The 20,799-nt window shown below is 33.5% G+C and overlaps 2 protein-coding genes across 3 annotated transcripts; one reads left to right on the top strand and one right to left on the bottom strand.

Moving 5' to 3' along the window:
- The first annotated feature begins 669 nt into the window (after positions 1 to 669).
- Positions 670 to 4,104, top strand: LOC147388549 (protein IQ-domain 26-like). Of its 2 annotated transcripts, XM_086419516.1 has the most exons (4): positions 670 to 1,193; positions 1,859 to 2,292; positions 2,930 to 3,136; positions 3,217 to 4,104. In XM_086419516.1, the coding sequence occupies exons 2-4, from the start codon at positions 1,891 to 1,893 to the stop codon at positions 3,901 to 3,903; spliced, it is 1,296 nt and encodes a 431-aa protein (XP_086275642.1). In that variant the 5' UTR covers positions 670 to 1,193; positions 1,859 to 1,890; the 3' UTR covers positions 3,904 to 4,104. The 2 variants fall into 2 exon arrangements, with proteins under 2 accessions (XP_086275642.1, XP_086275643.1); XM_086419517.1 differs by lacking the exon at positions 670 to 1,193 and having other exon boundaries at positions 1,295 to 2,292.
- Positions 4,105 to 11,674: 7,570 nt separating this feature from the next.
- On the bottom strand, positions 11,675 to 18,159 carry LOC147388550 (Pectin lyase-like superfamily protein). The gene is made up of 5 exons (XM_086419551.1): positions 17,606 to 18,159; positions 17,030 to 17,219; positions 16,043 to 16,249; positions 15,127 to 15,362; positions 11,675 to 11,925 (listed from the first exon to the last, which is right to left on the bottom strand). The coding sequence occupies exons 1-5, from the start codon at positions 17,965 to 17,967 to the stop codon at positions 11,778 to 11,780; spliced, it is 1,143 nt and encodes a 380-aa protein (XP_086275677.1). The 5' UTR covers positions 17,968 to 18,159; the 3' UTR covers positions 11,675 to 11,777.
- Positions 18,160 to 20,799: the final 2,640 nt, after the last annotated feature.

Below are 20,799 nucleotides of genomic sequence, written 5' to 3' on the forward strand. Positions count from 1 at the left end.
AGAACTTCCATTAACGCACCATATTTTACTTATAACACATCAATATATGCGTAGACTAAGATGCAATTTGATTCGGTTTGTGGTTAAATTGGAATCAAACTGACATAAGTAGATTCCACTAAATAAGAACCAGAACTAAATCAAAATATCAGCAGAACTGAACAAAACCAAAACAACTAAGATCAATTTGATTCTATGGATTGCCAATATCCTATAAATCTAACTGGAAATAATATATTTTTAATGAATGAAAATAATAAACACAAAGTTTCATTATACAAAAGGAGCATTACTTTATTCATAAAAATGTCTTTAAAATATGGCCTAATTCTTAAAATAATTTATAATAAATTTATTTATTTATTATATAAGGTTGGATTCTCGATTAGATTTTTGGTTTGGTTTCATACAAGCTTTGAACATAGAGTGGAATATTCAAAACCAAACCGTCACTTGTTCAAAACTGAACCAAATCAACAAAAACTTATCGGGTTGCTTTGGTTCTCGATTTTAACCCGATCAAGTTGCACCTTACCCGAGACAGCTAGTGTAATTCAATGGATTGGCGTGTTATAAGTACATTTTGGTGTGCCTATATAATCTCTCTATATATCTAATTTGAAGTAAAAAACAACATATTTTTTTTCTTTCATCGATCGATCTATAAAACTAAATACTTTCAGATCTGGTAAAAGTAGACTCATCGAGAAGAGCCTTTTCACCAAAGCTTCGATTCAGAGATTTTCTTTGCAGAGTGAGTGTGTGTGAGAGAGAGAGAGAGAGTTGACAATACGTATCATAGACGATCTGTAAAGAATTCTGAAAGTGCAGAAAGATACGGCAAACCAACGGAAAGATATTCCACAACCCAAAAGAGAGAAAGAAGTTGCAGGCTTTGGGTTGGTCAGAAAAAAGAAAGAAAAAACCACTTTAAATGGTTGAGCTTTAATGGCGAATCACTGGAGTACATAGATGGAAGGCTCTTTGTTAACCATTTCTCCATTTGTTTTTCTTTGCAATCTAAGAACTCAAGTTTCTTTGTTTTTGTGTTTTAAGAGCTTGGAGAGTAAAACACTGTAGCAGGAGAAAGTAGGGGGACCAAAGGCTTTAAAGAGAGAGAAAGAGAGAGAGGAAACAACATCACACAAGGAAGAGAGAGATTCACGAGATTATCAGCTGCTGAGAAAACTGAGGTATCTTTCTTTTTAAAGGACACATCTCTCCAGAAATTTAGATAGAAAAATTTATAAATAAAAAAAAGATGCTCTTTTTTTTTTTTGAATTTTAGAAGGTGAGTTACTCTCTGAGATTATTTGCATTTCCAATAGTGGGTATTGGGTTTTCTGTAATTAGAGAGAGAGAATAGAAATAAGGTGCTCTTGTGTAGACTTTGTTTTTTATTTTGAATTTGAGAAGGAGGGGTTTCAGTCTCCCTCACTGTGATTTTATGTTTTTTCAATGGTTCTCTCTATTGGGTTGTCCGTAATTTATGTTTATTTAATTTGGTTTTCAAGCGTTTATCTTCATTTATTTAATCTCTGTATCTTTCTGTGACATTTTTTTGTCTTGTAATGCAGTTTATCACGAGGAGGTGACAGTTTTTTGTTTTATTTTTATTTTTTTTCCATCTTTCAAAAATCTCTGATCTTTATTTCTCTCTCTTTTTAAAAATGACTGTTTTTTTAATTTTTATTTATTCTTTTCTTCTCCTATCTGGACTGAACAGTTATCAGAATCTTTGATTACAGCATATGAGAGAGTTTTTGGAGCTTTAAAGAACATTTTTCTCTGAAAACTCTACATGGGTTTTTGGTTTCTGGGTCTCTCTTACCTTCTTAACTTTCTTCCCCATTTGTAGGGCTTATTGGGTATCTCTCTCTTTCTACTGAAATGGGAAGAGCGACGAGATGGTTTAAGGGTTTGTTTGGGATGAAGAAAGATAAAGATTCGAGAGAGAATTCGGATGTTAAAGAGAAGAAAAGGTGGAGTTTTGGGAAATCTGGGAGGGATTCCGGCAATGTGGGTCAGATCCCGGGCTCTGTTCCCACAAATGTATCAGCAGCTGAGGCAGCTTGGCTGAGGTCTTATTACACAGAGTCAGATAAGGAGCAGAACAAGCACGCAATTGCGGTGGCTGCAGCTACGGCTGCGGCTGCTGATGCTGCTGTTGCGGCGGCTCAAGCTGCAGTAGCCGTTGTGAGACTTACGAGCCATGGAAGAGGAACCATGTTTGGTGGAGGACGAGAGAGATGGGCTGCTGTGAAAATTCAGACCACTTTTCGGGGATATTTGGTAAGTAGGGTTTATTTTTTTTGAAAAAAAAAACTTTAATTTTCTTCAATAAGAATTTAGTTCGAAGTTCCAATTTTGCTGACTGAATCTAATTTTAGAGTTTTGTTTTTGCTGTGCTGAGATTTTGTGAGTTTGGGTTATCTAAAGTTTAGTCTATGTTGTCACTCTAATCTCTTTTTAATTGATTCTGATTTGAAGAAGGAATCTAACTTTTAGATTTTGTTTTTGCTCAAATTTTGTGAGTTGGGTCGTCTAAGTTTAGTCTATTTTGTGTCTCCACCCTCTGATCTCTGTTTAATTGAATCTGATTTGATGACTGAATCTAAATTTAGAGTTTGTTTGTGCTGAGATTTTGTGAGTTTGGATTGTCTAAGTTCAGTCTATTTTATCTCTCCAATCTCTGTTTAATTGAATCTGATTTGATGACTAAATCAAACTTTAGAGTTTGTTTTTGCTCAAATTTTTTGAGTTGGGATGGATGTCTTGGTTCACTCTGTTTTGTATCTCTAATCTATGTTTTGTTGGATCTAATCTTAGAGTTTGTTTTTGCTGAAATTGTGAGTTGGGTTATCTTGATTTAGTTTGTTTTGTCTCTTGAACCTCTATTTCATTGAATTTGATTTGGGTTTCTAATCAGGCAAGAAAAGCTCATCGAGCTTTAAAGGGATTGGTTAAGTTACAAGCTCTCGTTCGAGGTTATCTTGTTCGAAAACAAGCTACCGCAACTCTTCACTGTATGCAAGCTCTCATAAGAGCTCAAAACTCTGTTCGACTGCATAAAACTCGCTCTCTACTCAACAAAGATCACAGATTTCAGACAGAAATTCGACCTCGTAAATCCATTGTAAGCTTCAGTTGGAAGTGTACCTCTTTTTATAAAATGTTCAACTTTTCACTATAAGTCTTTTGTTTGATGATTTTCAGGAAAAATTTGACGACACAAGAAGCGATCACACCACATCGATTCACAGTCGTAGACTATCTGCATCACTTGAGACCACTATCAACACCTTCGATGAGAGCCCAAAGGTTGTTGAAATTGATACTTGTAGGCCTAAATCTCGTTCCCATAGAACCAATACTTCAATTTCAGATTCCATCGAAGACCCACTTTATCAAACACTTTCCTCACCACTCCCTCGCCAAATTCCTCCTCGTTTATCCATACCTGATCCCCGAAATTTCCAAGACTACAATTGGGGTTTAACGGGCGATGAATGTAGGTTCTCAACTGCACAAAGCACACCTCGATTTATGAATTCAAATGGGTCGAATGCACCCGTGACACCAGCCAAGAGCGTTTGTGCCGAGAGCTTCTTTCGTGGGTACTCGAATTTTCCTAATTACATGGCAAACACACAATCGTTTAAGGCGAAACTGAGGTCTCATAGCGCTCCGAAACAAAGACCCGAACCTGGGCCTAAGAAAAGACTCGCACTTCATGAAATGCTTGAGTCTAGGGCGAGTCTTAGCGGTGTTCGGATGCAGAGGTCGTGTTCACATGTTCAAGAAGCTGTCAATTTTAAAAATGCTGTAATGGGTAGGTTTGATAGATCAACTGAGTTTGTTAAGGAAGCTGATAAGGATTACTTACAGCAGAGAAGATGGTGATGAGGGCAGATTGAAGATGGCAGCTAATAGACTCTTTTTAACTTCTCTAGTGTTACAATAGAATAGAACACAAAATGTGTGTAAATTCGAAAAAAAAAAGATCTGATTTGAATTTCTTTGTATCAGAAGCTCTGATCTGATGTAATCCATCAAGGAATTATGTTTTTTCGTAATCAAATGTAGAATCTTTTGAAGGTGTTATGATTTCAGTGTTTGAATTGTAAATTGTACATTTAAGGCAAGTTTTGTAGATTTTGATGAAAATTAGAGACACCTCCCTCATTTTCTAACTTACATCCTTATATTCATCTTATTGTCAAAAGCCCTTAATTTTTTCTTGGAAAAAAAAAAAAAACCATTTTATTCAAACTTTAATGAAATAATATTTTTACTCCTCAAGTCCAACCTCATAATAGGATTTTTGACTTGTACGGTATATAAAATGGAGTACCCTTTCCCCACTATGACATGTGGATTTCATATTTAATTCACATCCTCATTTTTTTATCAATATTTGGGATATCTCCTTGAAAATGACTTGTGAGAAAAGGGTTCCTTTAAAATTTTGAAGTTTTTGCTAGAAAATGATGTGTAGAAGTAGAAATTTACCAAATTCATTAAAGAAGGCTGAAGACAATGAGTTGTAGGGAAAAAATATTGGCCGTATGACAAAATCATTGGCCTTCTGACAAGATGAAGAACAAGGGCCTTTTAGTCAATTTTTGTTAGTCTCACATTAAATGCTGAAGTCAAAGGTTATGTCATCAGTTAAAATTTAAATGGGTTTTCTCAAAATTTAACTACAAACCAGAGGGTATCTCAAAATTACCCTATAATAAATTTGAATGGGCCCCATCATTTGATTCCTGTCCCCAAAATCAATCAGATCAGAGAATCAGAAACCATGATCATAAAAATTCTACTTAAAGGAGGTTTTGTTTACTGTCCAATAAAATGAAATTGATTCTATTTTTAGGAGTATGGGACCTTTTAATGGTGGGCCATATGCCAAAATGAGAACCAAGTGTCTTCTTATAATTGTATATTTAGCTGATATTCTGATTCTTAATTTATTTATTATTGTGTGGTTGTTTAGATCTTTCAAATTTACTATTGGATGGAAGGTCTCTGTCTAGTGTGGGCCCACCTTCTCTTATCTTGTTCTGTGGTGGGTCAGGCATTCATTGGGTATTTTTTTTTTTTTTTTTTCTTCTAGTTTTTAGTTTTTGATGTGATATCTATTTACTCATGTTTGTCTCTAGTTTTCTTATCTCCAACATTTTACCTATGTCAATTAATTGATGCACTAATGTTGATTACATTCTTGGGGACAATGAGGTAAAGTAGTTAATGCGAAATATCCATCACAAAGATTTGTCTAAAATTTTAGTTGACTTTTTTGATATTTTAAATACATATATAGATCAAATTTTTGGGTAAGTTTTTTATTTTTTATTTTTATTTCATTAGTAACCCGTTAGTAAAAATTCCAACCTAGGTCTATACTATCATCACCCAGAGACTTTGTCAATTAAATTGATTAGTAACTACAAATATTTCGTTATTGGCACTATGTAAACCTGTTTTTAATGAGATTAGTGTTACGGTTTGTGGAGCCTGATGGTATTGTTCAATAAGAAGTATTGTTTGCAATTTCATTGGTATTATGTAAAATCTTTATCAAGTTTTCCTGGACCTCAATTTGTGTTCAACTTCCTATGCCAGGCCCTACTTAATTTCCTTATTTGAGTATTGGAATGCCTTTTTATAGATGGACCTCAAAATAAGGCAAAATCAAATCAAGTTGCACAATTCAATCTAATCACTTAGTGTATGGAGAAATGTATCACATTGTCAAAAATTACATTGTTCTCAATAATTTGTATTGAACGAATTGTTTATCTATCAAATTTTATAAAATAATAACAAATCTTATCCCAAAGATTTGGGATTGGTTAAATCAATATTATTCCTCCATTCAACCTTGCTTAATCAAAAGTACAGTTTTTTTTTTTTTTTTTTTTTGTTGAGAATGAGCTCATTTGCTTTCATAGTCTTCATCAATTTTTTTTTTATTATTTTATTTTAATTTTGTTATTGTATATTTCTCTTGGTTAATGAAAAATGAAAATACAAAATTATTGAGAAATTTACCTATCAAGATAAGAATTATGGAAAGACAACGTTATTTTTATTATTAAAAGATTTTTCAATTATCCAATAAAGATTAGAACCGACATTTGTTGTTTTGAAAATTACATGCTAAGCTGATGAACCAATGGCATGACACCAGGTGTATTAAATGAGGAAAGGTGATTGGTCACTGAGAAAAAATTTTGAGAGAAAATTTGGGAGCAGGTTAAGTGTTCTATTTTTAGTAACTTTTTAATACACATGGCGTCGTGCCATTAGTTCATCAACTTAATAAATGACTTTCAAAAGAGAAAATCCTTACTCTAAAGATTAATATCATTAATTTAACATATATATATATATATATCGATAACCAGGTATCCATGTAGACAGCGAATCGGGCTCATATTTTGACTTGTGCAACACCTACACATCACACGCACCACATAAATCAGGGTGCGTCGTCGCAAGTGGCACTGGTAACTTTTCAGTACTCATGGCGTCGTGTCATTGGTTCATCAACTTAGCACATAATTTTCAAAACAACAAATCTTTGGTTTAAAAATTAATATCATTAATTTAATATATATATATATATAAAAGGTAGCATTCTTTCGACAAAATCCTAAACAATATTCTAGAAAAAATATTTTGTCTTATATGAGGTAAAAGTTTTGGAATGGGCTGATTTTTGTGAGGATGATCTCTATGGTGAGAAAATCATCCTAAAAAAAAAAATTAGTCAATTCTGAAAATTTTAACCATAGTTTATTAGTTGAAGACTCATGAACTGTCAATTTTTTACTGTTAGTTTGTAACCACTTTTCATTGGGTTAGAAGTTTCACAATTGGCTGATTTTTTGTTAAGGTGATCTACTCACTATAGATATCATCCTCACAAAAAATCAGCTCATTCTGAAACTTTCTAGCCATATCAGACAATTGTGACAACATCTATGATAACATTTTTTATCTTATATGAGTTAAAAGTTTCGAAATGGACTGGTTTTAGGTGAGGATGATCTCCTCACCATATATATAGATCATCCTCACAAAAAATCATCTCATTCTGAAACTTCTAACCTATCAAAGTGATTTACAAAAAATTGATGGTCCACGATTCTACAATTTGTAAATTAGGGTTAGAAGTTTTGGAGTGGGTTGGTTTTTGGTGAAGATGGTCTTCTTACTATATGGATCATCCTCACAAAAAATCAGTCCATTTCGAAACTTCTAACTCCATCAAAAGTGGTTTACAAAAATCTTTGTCATAGTTGTGGTCATAATTGTTGTGCCATGAATTGTTCCCATATATTTATGTTTATAATCAAGTGTCTTTGTAGACAAAGAGCTCATATATGTGTTTGAGCAATGCCCGCTAGGGTTGCAACTTAGGCGTGTTGGAGGGTCAACTCAGGTTCAACCCTAGTAGTTCAACCCTCAACCCGAGCTCAACGGTCAGGTTAGAACTCATTAATCCAAGATTGAGCTTCTAAAATCGGATTTGCCCAAGTTAGGTAATTTTGGGCTGGTTGGGCTCATTGAGCAAATCTAATTTCATTTTGATCAACATATGGATTTTATTTTATATCTTAAAAAATAAATACAATAAAAAAAAAAATCACTAGTAAATAAATTTTTACACAATCTCCCAATTCATTAATTTTTTCCTTAATTTTACAAATATTTTTAAGAAGAGAAAACTAATATTATATAAATATCATCGAGTTCAGGTTGAGTTGAGTTGTCCGGAGTGTCAACTCAAGCTCAACTCGAATTCAATTCAGGTTGAGTTTTCTAGTCTAAACTCAACTCATTTTCCATATAATCCAACCCAGGTTCACCCATCAATCGGATTGAGCCAGGGTAGAGTTCAAGTTAGCTCGCCCAAGTTTCCACCCTAACACCTGCACATCGCACTCACGACGTAAAAGAGGGTGCGTCCTTGCGGGTGGTCCTTGAGAAATTAATGCTCATACTAGTATCGAACTGTCAATCTATGAGCATTAACCACTTATCAAAATTGCCATTTAGCCAACTCGTCGGGTTCTATTGAATCCTTAATTTGAAATTTTATCTAATGAAATGAATTGATTGAAACTTTTTAAAAAAGATTATGGGAATTACTTTACACTCTTAAAAATGGAAGAAAATGAATGAAAATAATAACTCATAAGCCATACTTTCAATAACATTAAAAATGCACAGTTGAAAAATTAAATACAAAATTTAAATATTCGAATAATGTTTGTAACAAAAGGGTATCCCAATTATTTACCAAAATTCAGAGGGTATGTATAAATTATAAAATATATATATAAATATAATATGATCTTTAATTTCTTATCAGTAATGATTAGTGGATTTGATGGTTTGTTGAATTTCGAAATTTGTACTTTTCAAGCTTGCATCATCTATGTCTCATCCCATTGGCACAGATATTTGGGGAGGGTAATTTCGGTATTTGAGCCCTTTCTTTGACTTGAATCATCATATTCACCAAAGGGAACACTGCCTTCTGCACAACTTACCATTTCGCAAAGCGTGTCGATAATGGTCAGTTTTCTCGTCATTATTAATTGACACAAATGTCGAGTCAATCCTTTTGTTTTCGTTTTATTACAATATTGCCATCATATGCCACCTGGTTCAAATTCAATCCCCAGATTCAGAACTCGTGTGTGGGTCCACTAATTGGTGGGCTGGATAGTGTGCCACGTGCCATGAATATAAAAGGCGTATGCCCATACGGCGTGTTCATGAGATCATATGTAATAGGATAGTATACCCTTGTGTCGTCTTGGATTATGAGCACCAATTGATGAGTATGCCCATCTTTGAAACACGATTTGATTGAGTTTTGAAAGTTACTATTGGCATCCCACCTTTTACTTAATATATCCTAATTAAATAAAAAATTTGTAATTGAATGAATGAGAATAAGTAAAAGTTGAGGTGTCAAAAGAAACTCTTTCTCCTTCTCTCTTTTTAATTAATGATTAAGATACGTAATAACATATTTTTATAGAGTAATTCGATGGTGATTTGCATCGAATTGGTGTGGCATTAGTAAAAGTTGGTGTAAAAACAATTCCCAATTTTAGAGAGTTGCCATACCAACTTTTACTAACGCCACACCAATTATTGCAATTCAATGGTGATTTGCATAAGAATTGGTGTGACATTAGTAAATGATGGTGTGTTAATATCAATTCTTTATTTTTAAGATATGAAATTAATGATCAAGAGATCCAGTTTTTAATGCATTTATTAAAATATTAAAAAAATTCACTTTCTACATATTATTATAAAATAATTTGAAAATTCTTCGAATCAACTCAAAACTTGATCGTTCTCGATTTTGTAATGATTTAGCTTCAAAGCTCAATAAAATCATTCACCAACTCAACTCGAAAAGTCATATATAAGTATATAAAAAAAATGCATTGATTAGGATAAAAAAGTTGACCAAATTATTCGATCATATACAACATTTTTGCCAAAAATATAATTTTCTTATTTATATTAAATTATTAAAAAAATATCTGTTAACTATATATAAATTAAGGATACTCTCATTTGATTCGAGTCGAATATTCAACTTCTAAAATTATTATATATGTTAAAAAAGACAAATTGCACAAAAGCGCGTTCATCGAAAGCACATCCCTCCCATATTTTATAGCAAATTTTATAACATTTTTCAGTTAAAAATTTTAAAAGCTCTTTTTTCGAGAAGTTGTTGTGTTTTATGTTTGGTTGTGCGGCTGTACAATCGTCATCATTGATTCAAAAAGCTACTTTACACATGATAATGAGAATCGAGGAGTTGTTTATAGTACTCAGTTTGAATTTTGAATTTGGGAAGATTTTAACGTTTTAATGGTCAAATTAGCATTAAATTGGATTCTAATTAATTCAATGAAGCTTCTTTAATCCTTTTTCCGATAAGTTTGGATCCGAAATTCAAAATTGGTCACACAGAATAATAGAGAAAAGTCCTGCTCGAGTGCTTGACCATCTTGGAATCTGCTTTAATGGTTTAGACTTTAGAGACAATGGATCGACTTAAAAGAAAAATGACAAAAAAGGGGCTCAAGAAATGGACTATTTGTAATAGGAACCTTAACTCTAGTCAAAGTAAAACATGGGCACAAATTGGTCAGTTTCGGTACCGATACTATACTAATGGATCAAATGATTTTAGCCCGTTAGGCATGTACATTCGGGTAAACCCGAATTGGATCGAAACGAATTTTTGAATTCAATTCAGTCTAGGGAGACTAGGACCGAACTCGAACCAAGTTTTAATGGGTTTGATTCGGTCTAGATTCGATCCACATTTTCAGTTTGGGTTTCGAGTTTCAAGTAAAATGTACATCCCTAAATCCCCTAATCTAAGGGCAATGGATATCAATCATGAGAGCTTCTATTAACAAACCAACTTTGACTTATAACACACCAATCCATACAGAGGCAAAATCAGGATTTTGCCCGCACAAGGGCAATTAATTGTGGAAAAACTTTTGTGGGAGCAATTGAGAGGGAGATTTTTTTTGCGAGGATAATAACAAAGAATTTTTTTTATCCGCCATTGTTAATATGTTATCTATTTCAATAGCTTATATATCCTTATAGAGTTTTAAAATTCTTGTAGGGGCAACTAAGTGTGGAAAAACTTTTGTGGGGGCAATCAAGAGGGGGGGAATTTTTGTGGGGCCAATAGTAACGGATTTTGTTGTCCATTGATGTTATCTATCACAATAGCTTATATAAGAGTTATACCCGTGGCTCAGTTGGTTTGATAAATTGCAAATCAACTTTGAGGTCGTGAGTTCAAGTCCAACTTACCCATAAAAAAGAAGAAGCAATAACTTATACATCCTCAGAGAGGTTGCAAATTCTTGTGGGGGGCATTTCCCCAACTAAAAGTCCACTCTTGAATATGTAAACTGTTTAATCTAAAAAGATTGGTGTGATGTAAATAAAAGTTGGGGTGGTAGTAAAATTTCTCTTAATCATTTATTGTATTAGAAAGCGGAAAATAAACTTGGCCTACAATCTGAACTTTTGATTGAAATCTTGACCATTAAACCACAAAATCGAACAATAGAACTTCTCTCAATGATATACTTCACAACAATTGGATTGCATAATTTTTTTAGTCATTTAAATGAGAAAATAGATCTTAGGCTAAAATATAGAATTGTTGGATCATTTAAAACTAGGGCTCGAAGATGGGATGAGTAGTAATAAGGCCAGGACAAGGAGGTCATTTTAGTCAAAAATGGTGATTAGATACGAATTTCGTTGATGGCCTTGTATGATTGCAAGGAATTCATTTTCAAGGGAATATGAATCTTCCAAAAAAATAGGTCACGGGAATTTGGAGGGGCAGCATAGTCGTGAGAGAATAATCTTTGAAGGTAGCAAAATATCATTTTCGTAGGCTAGGGTGGGAAAACATTTTTCCTACCAAAGGGAAAATTTGATTTGAGTCGGAATTCATTTTCTAGGGAAAATACACAATCATACACCCAAAACCGCATTTTCCTTCTCATTTTCTCTTCGCGCAATTTCGTTTTCTCAAACATTCTAAACTGATTTTCCGGATCTTTTTTTTATTGAGACTTGATCATTAGGGAGACCAATAAAATGAAAATTCACCGAAAGATTATATAAAGGAAAACTATTGGGCTTTACATATAGATTTTTGTAAAATCAATGAGGTGTGAAGAAGATTATAATTTGATCCACTCTGATCCATCAATGAAGCTCAATGAAATAAAAGGCTTGGCTTCTTCATCAGTTAATTCTCTTGCCCATGAAACTCTTCCAGCATAGCTTGCTCCAGGACCCATGCATTTATATTGTCCATAAAAAACAGTCCTACCATATAAACAAACAAGTAACACTAATAAGCCCAAAATAACAAAAAAAGTTAAAAAACAAATTTAACTCTTAGAGATCATCCTCACAAAATATAAGAAAAAACTTTGTCTATAATTTTGTCCACCAAACCCTGTCCAATATATATATATATATACATACATAAGAAAAGTATGTTTGATATGGGGTCCAACCCAACTTGATCCTTGTGGGTCAGCCTAGACTTTGACTAGGATTTCGAGGCGGACCCATTGTTAGCCCTTCATGTTAGAATATGACTCACCAGGTGGCATACTCAATCGACTCCCTGATGCGACAAGTTTGGGAACCATAGATCTGTATGTCTCAGGATACATGATTGCACTACCCCATAAAAAGTGTATCCCGATGCGTACAGATCTACAATTCCCAAACTTGTCCACTTCATGGAGAGTAGATTGAGTATGCCACCTGGTGAGTCATATTATAAGGATTGTTAAGTTGATATAAAATTCTAAATTTAGCATAAGTATAGTTTTAAAGTACACATGTCCAAGACTTAGCCTCCACAACCATTGTTCTTCCCTAAAATATACCTAAAAAGAGAACCTACTTTACCTTATAGTACAAAAAAACATTTTTAAAATTTTTCCGATTTTTTTTGAAACTTTCCTACATCTATCCAATTTTACTGGATCGAAACAATCCCTCCAAATAATTATCAAATCTGAACTTAGTTACTGTGATAATTACTTTTGTTCAAAACTTTTGAAAGGAATTGTTACTTTGTTTGATTATTTAATCCACACTATCTTAACATTTGATTATTTAATCATCCCTAGCAAGGGTGGAGCCAAGATTTTATTGTAGTATGGGCAAAATATAGTTAATGGTATAGTTGAAGAGCTTGAAGATGGATGGTATTGAGTAGAAATTTAGAGATTTTTGGATGAAAGTTGAAGAAAGTGATATTTAGGTTTTTTCCAATTAGTTTATGAGAGAAGGCCCCGTCAAGAGTTAATGTCTTCTTCAAAAACTAAAAGAGTGGGGAGGGGGATTAGAATGAGGTGGGGGCAAATGAGGCATGTAGTTAATTTAAAATACAAGGTTGTCTCAAAGTTTTGTGCAACATACCCACGAACTCCTTATAGCTCCGCCCTTGATGTCCAGAAGGATCTTTGTAAATTTGTATTATTAAAAGAGTCGTGATTTTCTGACTCCCCTTCTAACATAAACCCCCCCTCCCCCCTCCTTTCTGATGTGATACATGCATAGAATCATATTTTTTTTCTCGAGATACATAATTACGCAAATTTATGAAGATATACAATTGTGTATCCCGAAGAAAATCTATGATTCTCTGCACATGCCACGTCAAGAGAGTAAAAGAGGAGTCAATTTATCATTATTCCATTTGAAAAGAAAGTGACGAAATGTTAACCAACTTTTAATGAAAATAACTTTTATTTATTCCAGGCCAACCTTATCTTATAACACCCTAGTTAATGAAATTACACTAGAAAAAACAAATTAGGATAATTCATAATAAATATCTATTTTTGAAAAAAAAAAATTCTTGAAAGTTTTCTTTGAAAAAAGAAAACCTAAAATAAGAAAAGTCTTAAAAGATAAGAGGTACATGTACAAGAAGAAAACCCTTAGAAAGAGAGGGATTGGAGCCTATTTGTTGGACTTCCATACTCAATGGCACCACTTTTTTTAAAAGTTAGTTCAATTGCACTTTTGATGCTAGAGATAGGATATATTGACAGTTTGCTGTAACATTCATACATTTAAGTATTTTTCGAATATATATATTTTTAATTTTTAATTTTATTTGGGGAAATTGTGAACAAGTTTCCAAATGCAAGTACGCACGTGTCATCCACTATTACTATGACAGTAATATATATAAGGGCCAATGCAGTACACGCATATTCCACCATAGAAGACGACATATACATACTGTTAAAGTTCACCAAACATCCTTCTTTTTAGTGGATTCCGAAAATGACCTCAGCTTATCAAAAAATTAATTAAATAAAGGACCAATTCTGTGATTTTGAATGGCTACGCATGTCAAATTGGTTAAGGACTTTAAGCTAATTAAAAAAAAGAGAAATGGAAAGTGAGTGGTGAAGATAGTAGGCACCGTCCATTAGGTTATGATTTGTTATAATAATATTAGGGGAAAATTACTTGAAAGACTCTTGGAAGAGTTTCTTTCTAAATAGTCCCTAAGTTTTTTATGACAGCTTAGCAGGACATTTAGTAAACTTCTTCTTTCTAAATGGTCCTTGGATTTCATTTCCCACAATTCTCACCACTGAATGCCCTAACCATTCTAGTTCATTCTTTTCATCCAGAAATTGGATTTTTGACATCTCAATCAAATTTCAGAGTCTTCATTCCGTCGAAAATAATTTAAGAAAGAAGAAGAAACTATTTTTAAATATTTTGAAGATGTATGTGAAAAATTAGGATTTTTTCAATATATATATTTTTTTCTTAATTTTGAGATGAAAATCTATCAAGAATAATTCTTTTGGGTTGAAATCATCTAAACAAATCATTATCTCAAGTTTTTAGTTAATCTTTCCATGTATTTTAGTCGAAAAAACTTGAAAATTAAAAATGGGTGAGTTTTACCAATGTCGAGTTCGACAGTAATAAAAAGTGATGAACTCGATAGTAAATAAAAAAAAGATGAGTTCGCCAGTAACGAAGGACCATTAAGAAAGAAAAAGTTTACTAAATTTCCTATCAAGCTACTGCACAAAACTTAAAGACTATTTAGCTAGAAACCCTTCTGCAAGGGTCCTTTAAGTAAATTTCCCTAATATTAATCCTCTAGTATCTTTGTCGCTCAGGATCGATGTCCCTAGCACCAAAAATTGCCATGTGGTCCGTTATTCAGGCCCAGTGACCCACATCTTTGTACCTACACTCCAAAATCAACATCACAGATGATTTTTATCTATTGGGTTTTAGCCTTTTAATGGTGGGCTTGAAACCCAATTTTTTGTTGCCCGATAATGATAAAAATTCTAAATTTTAATCACCAATCAAGATCATATTCGACGGGGTCAGGCGGTGGGCCTGAAGATACCACATGGGAATTTTTGACTCTTGGTTAATAACATGGGTCTCGATGGATGATGATCTATCCTGATTGGATTTATATATTCATAAAATTAAAAAAATTAAAGAGAAAAAACTTACATTTCCCTGTTAGGGTCACCCCAATTGTACCAGCCTTTGGGAACAATGATATTGTCCATGTAAGTGTAGGCAAAAACAACCCTAGAGAATGTTCCCCATGCCCTACCAAGGTATAGTGCTCCAGATCCTGTGACCTTACAGTTCACAAATGAGAACCCTGTGTCTTCTAAAAGGCTTGCCCTGCCTTGGGCCGTCAACGCCCCGTAGTTCTGTGCTATTGCATGCACATGACATCCCTGCTAATTACGTAGATTGAATTAGTGAGAATAGATATGAACACATTTCAAAAAGCAAAATATGTGGATTCAGAGAGAATAGATCCAAGGAACATGATTCCATTGATCGGAGTGTCAATGGGCCAGGCTTTGAACCGGCCATTGTAGACCAGGTTTGGTTAGAAATATTAGGCATATGTGTTTAGTTATTGGATTCGATATATTGTTCTCGATTTGATCTAAAAGTTCAATATTTTCGAATTGGTCCTAATCCAACCTGATTCATGTTTAACAATAGTACATATAAAATATAACATACATCACAATATCATATATCTACCTAAAATATTAAGAGTCGTGATTTTTTCACGCCCCAGACATGGCATATGTTAGAACCATAGATTCTTTTTCCTCAGGATACAAAACTCTACATCCTTGTAAATATGTGGGTTGTGTATCTCGAGGAAAAGAATCTATAGTTCTAACACATGCCATGTCAGGGGGCGTTAGAAAATCATTTCTCAAATGTAAAATATAAATATACATCATTTATATATCTCAAACACATTATCGAAACCCAAATCCTTAAATCAGACCCATAGTTATTAGATCAGAATGGATTGGATTTAGGGTTATATGATTTGATCCATCGACAACCCTAATTTTTTTTTAAAATAAAAATATGAAAGAAATAATTTTACCTCATAAAGTGAGAGGCCATTTCCAAAAATGAAATCAACAGAGCCTTCAATGTAGCAATCTTTGTAGTAGTGTCTGCCCAAATGATCATAGAGTGTGTCTTGACCACCTAAGAATCTACAACCCCAAAAGGCTGCTGTATCCCCTGATATTCTAAATGCTACTCTTTGCTTTCCAACTGCTCCTGCTGCTGGTAGTGGTGTGGTGTTCTGCAACATACACCATATTATATATTATTATTTTTTTTTATTTTTTTTTTTTGAGAGGGAGAATTTAAATTTAAAAAAAATAAAATAAACCAACTATATATTCATCATATTAATATGTATATGTGTAACAAACACATCATATGTCTCACTAAATTAATTTAAAAAAAAAATGGCATAAATGGATCTAGGAACATGAATTAAAAGTTTTTGGGTGCGAACCGAACTGAGAAAAATGACCCATATGAGTACAAATTGGGAAAGTGAAAGTCGATGATGTGAATTCAGTAGGATGTTGGGATCCAAATCTCAAAATGACAACGATACTCACTCACTCCGTGTGATAATAAGCAAAAGATGACTCATCAAACAATACGTGATCTGACAGTCAGATAAATCAAAAGTACTATAAGTCAAATACGTACAAGTTCACTCCACGTGAAGAAGACTTTCCATGAAACTTCATAAAGGACACTTATTGTAATTTTCTAAATATGATATATGCAGAACAAAGTATGATGCGACCAGAGATTTAAAAAAAAAAAAAAACATATATGTATGCAATCAGACTCTTTAAAATATATCACTCTATTAAAATTTCTATTGACTTAATCATCGGAATATAATTATAGAATGAAAGAAATTAAATATTGAGAGATAAGCGTTTGGCACCCATAAAATACGAAGACGTACGTAGGCCTTGATCCATGGTGTCTCTCTAAACAAAGCTCCCCATAAGAGAATTAGAGACTTATTTGATTGAATTGTTGAAAATTAATTTACCTTAAAAGTAATGTTCTTGGCTATGAAATAAAGAGAATTCACAGCAAAAGTTGCAGAATTGAAAGTCCCAATAGGTTGTCCTCTAGGCCCAAGCGTCTGTGCTGTATCTCCCCATTGTACTATTGTTTTATCAGCTCCTGCTCCTTGTATGGTTATAAATGATTTTAATGGTGGGATATTCACCTTCTCCCTAAGAAAAATAAATAAATAAATAAATAAATAAATGGAATCAAAACCATTTCACATTCTACTTAATTACAATAATAAAAAAAAATTCAATATTATTAGAAAGAAAAATCAAATAAAATCACCCACTTATTAGTATTTTAAAATCAAACCCAATTTCAATAAATAATTTTGATCAGAAATAAAAAAACAGAATAAGAGATAAAAAGGACCAAATCACTTTTCTCCATGAAACTTCACTGTTTTCAGAATCAGACTGAGACCCAAAAATGACAACAACAAAAAAAAAAAAAAAAAATGAAGTTAATTTTAGAACTTAAAATCAGACCCAATTGGCAGAACAAGAAAACAACACAAATTAAACAAAAATTCAGATAATCTGATACTTACGTATAAACTCCAGCTTTGACCTTGATCACAACTCTCACAAGATTAATAAATGGAAGCGAATCAATGGCGGCTTGAATCTCCGTAAAATCTCCATATAATGGGTTTTTACATACATAAAGAGTGTATGAAGGGAAGAGTTTATTCATAGCTGCAGAGAAGAGTGAGTGTCTAAGACTCCCAACAAATCTGACCCATTTCATGAATTGTTGTTCTGTGAATTGGGTATGTGTTATATTTGTCGAAAATCGCTTCGAAGACGACGACTTCCTCGGTCGGATTCCTTTAGTGTGACAAACTATTTGGCCTGAATTTAGTAGAAGAAGAAGAAACATAATACACAAATTATGTCTAAAATTTGACATTTAGAGAGAATGAGAATGAAAATGAGAGGGAGAGAGGAGAGAAAGAGAAATATAGAAAGAATGTTGAATGTTTCTGAAGAAATTGGTTAAAGTGGAGCTTTTTATAAGTATATATGTTTGTTCACTAAGAATAAGAAGAGAATCAAAAGTGACAAAGAGAGAGGGTTCACGGGATTTTCTTCTGACATTTAATAGGAAAGAGAGAGAGAAAGAGAGTGAGGTTCACAGGCAAACAAGCTAAACCACACGAGAGCTTCTTTTGGTTGCACTTCTTTTTTTCTTTTAAAATGTTGTTTTTCTTAAATTTTTTTTTTTTTTTTTTTTTTTTTTGCTTTTTGTTCTTGTTTGTGCCCGTGAGTGGCTCTCTCTCTCTGTTTGTGCGTGAAGGTATATATTCGTCGTGATGATCCTGTACTTAAGGGAGTTGGGTAGATAATCAACTTCAGATTTCCAACGTACACCTCATGGCATGGTTTTAAAGCTCGATTTCGCGTCGTGTCTCGTCTATGCCAGATATTGAGTTGTCTCAGACGAGTTTTTCGATACAATTGAGACTTCTCATTCAAAATGAGGAAAATGAACATGGGGTTTTAAATCTTGTCCATGCCTGATATTGAGATGACTCAGGCGATACATCTCGGTCTCGAACGAGTTTTGAAACCATTCCTCATGGCTTTTTTCTTTTTTTGGTATCAGAGTGACATCAACAAAAGTCAGCATGTTTGGTGTTTTTTTTAAGGATTGAGATTTGATCAGATTGTTCATTATGGGCTTGGAAACAATTCAAAGTCAATTCTTGAAGACTGTTTATAAATATGATTAAAATAAAAATTGTTGGAATAATGGTAAGAAATATTCGCTCAAAATTAATTTTTTCGTCGCTAGCATACCCTTTAGGATGGAACTAGCCCCTACGATTCCCAATCCCAGGGAAGTTTCACAACATTACGTGAAAAAATGGGTAAATTCGATGCTGCTCTTTTAAACACTATGTGAAAAAAGGGGCTAAATTCGACAGGCTTTAGTGTCTAATTTGCTCATTTATTTTTCACGTAGTATAACATGCAATAGAATAAGTTAGAAGACCACCCAAATTCAAATACACGACGAGAGGAAACAAACCCCCGTCACTAGTTTTACTGCTGAGCCCAATTTTGAACACACGACGTGAGAGAACAAACCCTTATCACTAGTTTTACCGTTGAGCAAACTCCCTAATGTCCCTAGAAGTTAATCATGATCACATCAAATTTGATAATCTATTGGATTGATTCTGAATCAACCATATCTCAATCAGATAGGACTCGATCGATAAATGTGAGAAGGTATACAAATTGATTTTTCTTCCAATCAAATTGATCTGACCTGGTTGTTATCTGATCAAATTGGACATGAGATGTTACCATAGTTTTACAAATTATTTACACGAAATTAGTAGTTGATGGATGGGCCACATGGATATTTGAATCAATCAAAGACGATTTGTAGGTTTCAATGAAGAGCTCCCTTGGACCATTACTTATTTACTTCAGTAGTACATTAACAAAACCATCAAATGTAAAGGAATTTGTTCTGTGAAGAGTTGTTGGGGTGGCTCATCCCTCTACTCGTGTACCACGTTGATGATGTAACCCTATAGTTTAAGCCAATTTAATATAATATGTTTCCTATCTTCTTTGATGATCAGGTACCTCTTGTGGGACCAGACTTAGGTACTAAATGAGGCCCATATAGATTTTGGGCCGGGTAGGAACTACCCAATATAATTACCGGGCCGAGTTTAGGTTTCCGAGTCAAGCCTGATGAGTGGTCCATCCCACTCCCCCTCTTTCTTTTATTTTTTAGTCTAAAACATCTAAATCAGCACTAAAGACTCAACAAAACCTATTAGATAAGATGGGCTTGGAATAGGCCCAAAGACTTGACTTTTGGACCGAGTGGAATGGAGGAGCAATATTCTTTAACCCACACCAAATCTTTGGGCTAAGATCTTTTTAAATTGTTGGGCTTGGGCTAGGGTGTTAAGGCTTGATTAATACCAGACTGGCCCATTGATACCCTTACTCCTTAGGTTCAAAGTACCCTACTGATCGTACCTCAGATGTCCCATTTTTTAAATATGGGAGTGACAGTATCAGTTCCACATGTGACAAAACCCTTCAATTTAATCCAAATAGTTAGGGTCCATAACATGAATCATATTTTTCCTTAGGTCAAAGTTTCTAGCATTCTATTTTTTTGGTACTTTTGTCTACATTTTTTATCTTTTGCTTAGGTTTATGTCATTGTACATGAAAATGGGGAGAAAATTGATTTTTATAGAAAATACAATTTTTAGGTTTATGATTACGCATTTTCCTGGGAATTCAATTTTTCACCAAAGCAATTTTCCATCCAAGGAGAGAGAATGTTTTCCCATCTCATTCCTAAGAAAATGATTTTCCCACCTCTTAATGCTACTCTCTTGGCAGGTGCCACTTATCTTAGTTGGTAAAGGTTCTGGATGATGATACGAGAGACCTGGGTTCAAATCCCGATAATATTGAGTTACAGAATTCATTAAATTAAAAATAGGCTTATTGATCCAAAAAATTAAAAATAAGAAAAATTACTCTCTCACAATTACCCCCACTCAAAACTAAAACCACAATTTTAAAACTAGAAAATTAACTCAAACTAGTTAAATAAAAATATATTAATCTTATAACTATTTTTGCTCTCGGTCGAATTTCTTAGTTGGCTTAGTGCAATTTTTAGCTAACTCAGGTGAGTTGACTTGATTATTTGCCAAATTGGTTCCATCAAGTTCTGGGGCGAGTGACCTTGAAATCC

The sequence above is a fragment of the Akebia trifoliata genome, chromosome 12 (assembly GCF_017979445.1).
Source record: "Akebia trifoliata isolate Shusen 1 chromosome 12, ASM1797944v1, whole genome shotgun sequence".
Taxonomy (NCBI): domain Eukaryota; kingdom Viridiplantae; phylum Streptophyta; class Magnoliopsida; order Ranunculales; family Lardizabalaceae; genus Akebia; species Akebia trifoliata.

Excerpts from the sequence above, each read along its gene's own strand:
- LOC147388549 (XM_086419516.1), top strand. The coding sequence starts at position 1,891 with ATGGGAAGAGCGACGAGATGGTTTAAGGGTTTGTTTGGGATGAAGAAA. Across the intron at positions 2,293-2,929 it reads CCACTTTTCGGGGATATTTG|GCAAGAAAAGCTCATCGAGC; the intron begins GTAAGTAGGGTT and ends GTTTCTAATCAG. Across the intron at positions 3,137-3,216 it reads TTCGACCTCGTAAATCCATT|GAAAAATTTGACGACACAAG; the intron begins GTAAGCTTCAGT and ends GATGATTTTCAG.
- LOC147388550 (XM_086419551.1), bottom strand. The coding sequence starts at position 17,967 with ATGTCAAATTTTAGACATAATTTGTGTATTATGTTTCTTCTTCTTCTA. Across the intron at positions 17,220-17,605 it reads GTCAAAGCTGGAGTTTATAC|GGAGAAGGTGAATATCCCAC; the intron begins GTAAGTATCAGA and ends TATTTTTCTTAG. Across the intron at positions 11,926-15,126 it reads GGTGACCCTAACAGGGAAAT|GACTGTTTTTTATGGACAAT; the intron begins GTAAGTTTTTTC and ends TTTATATGGTAG.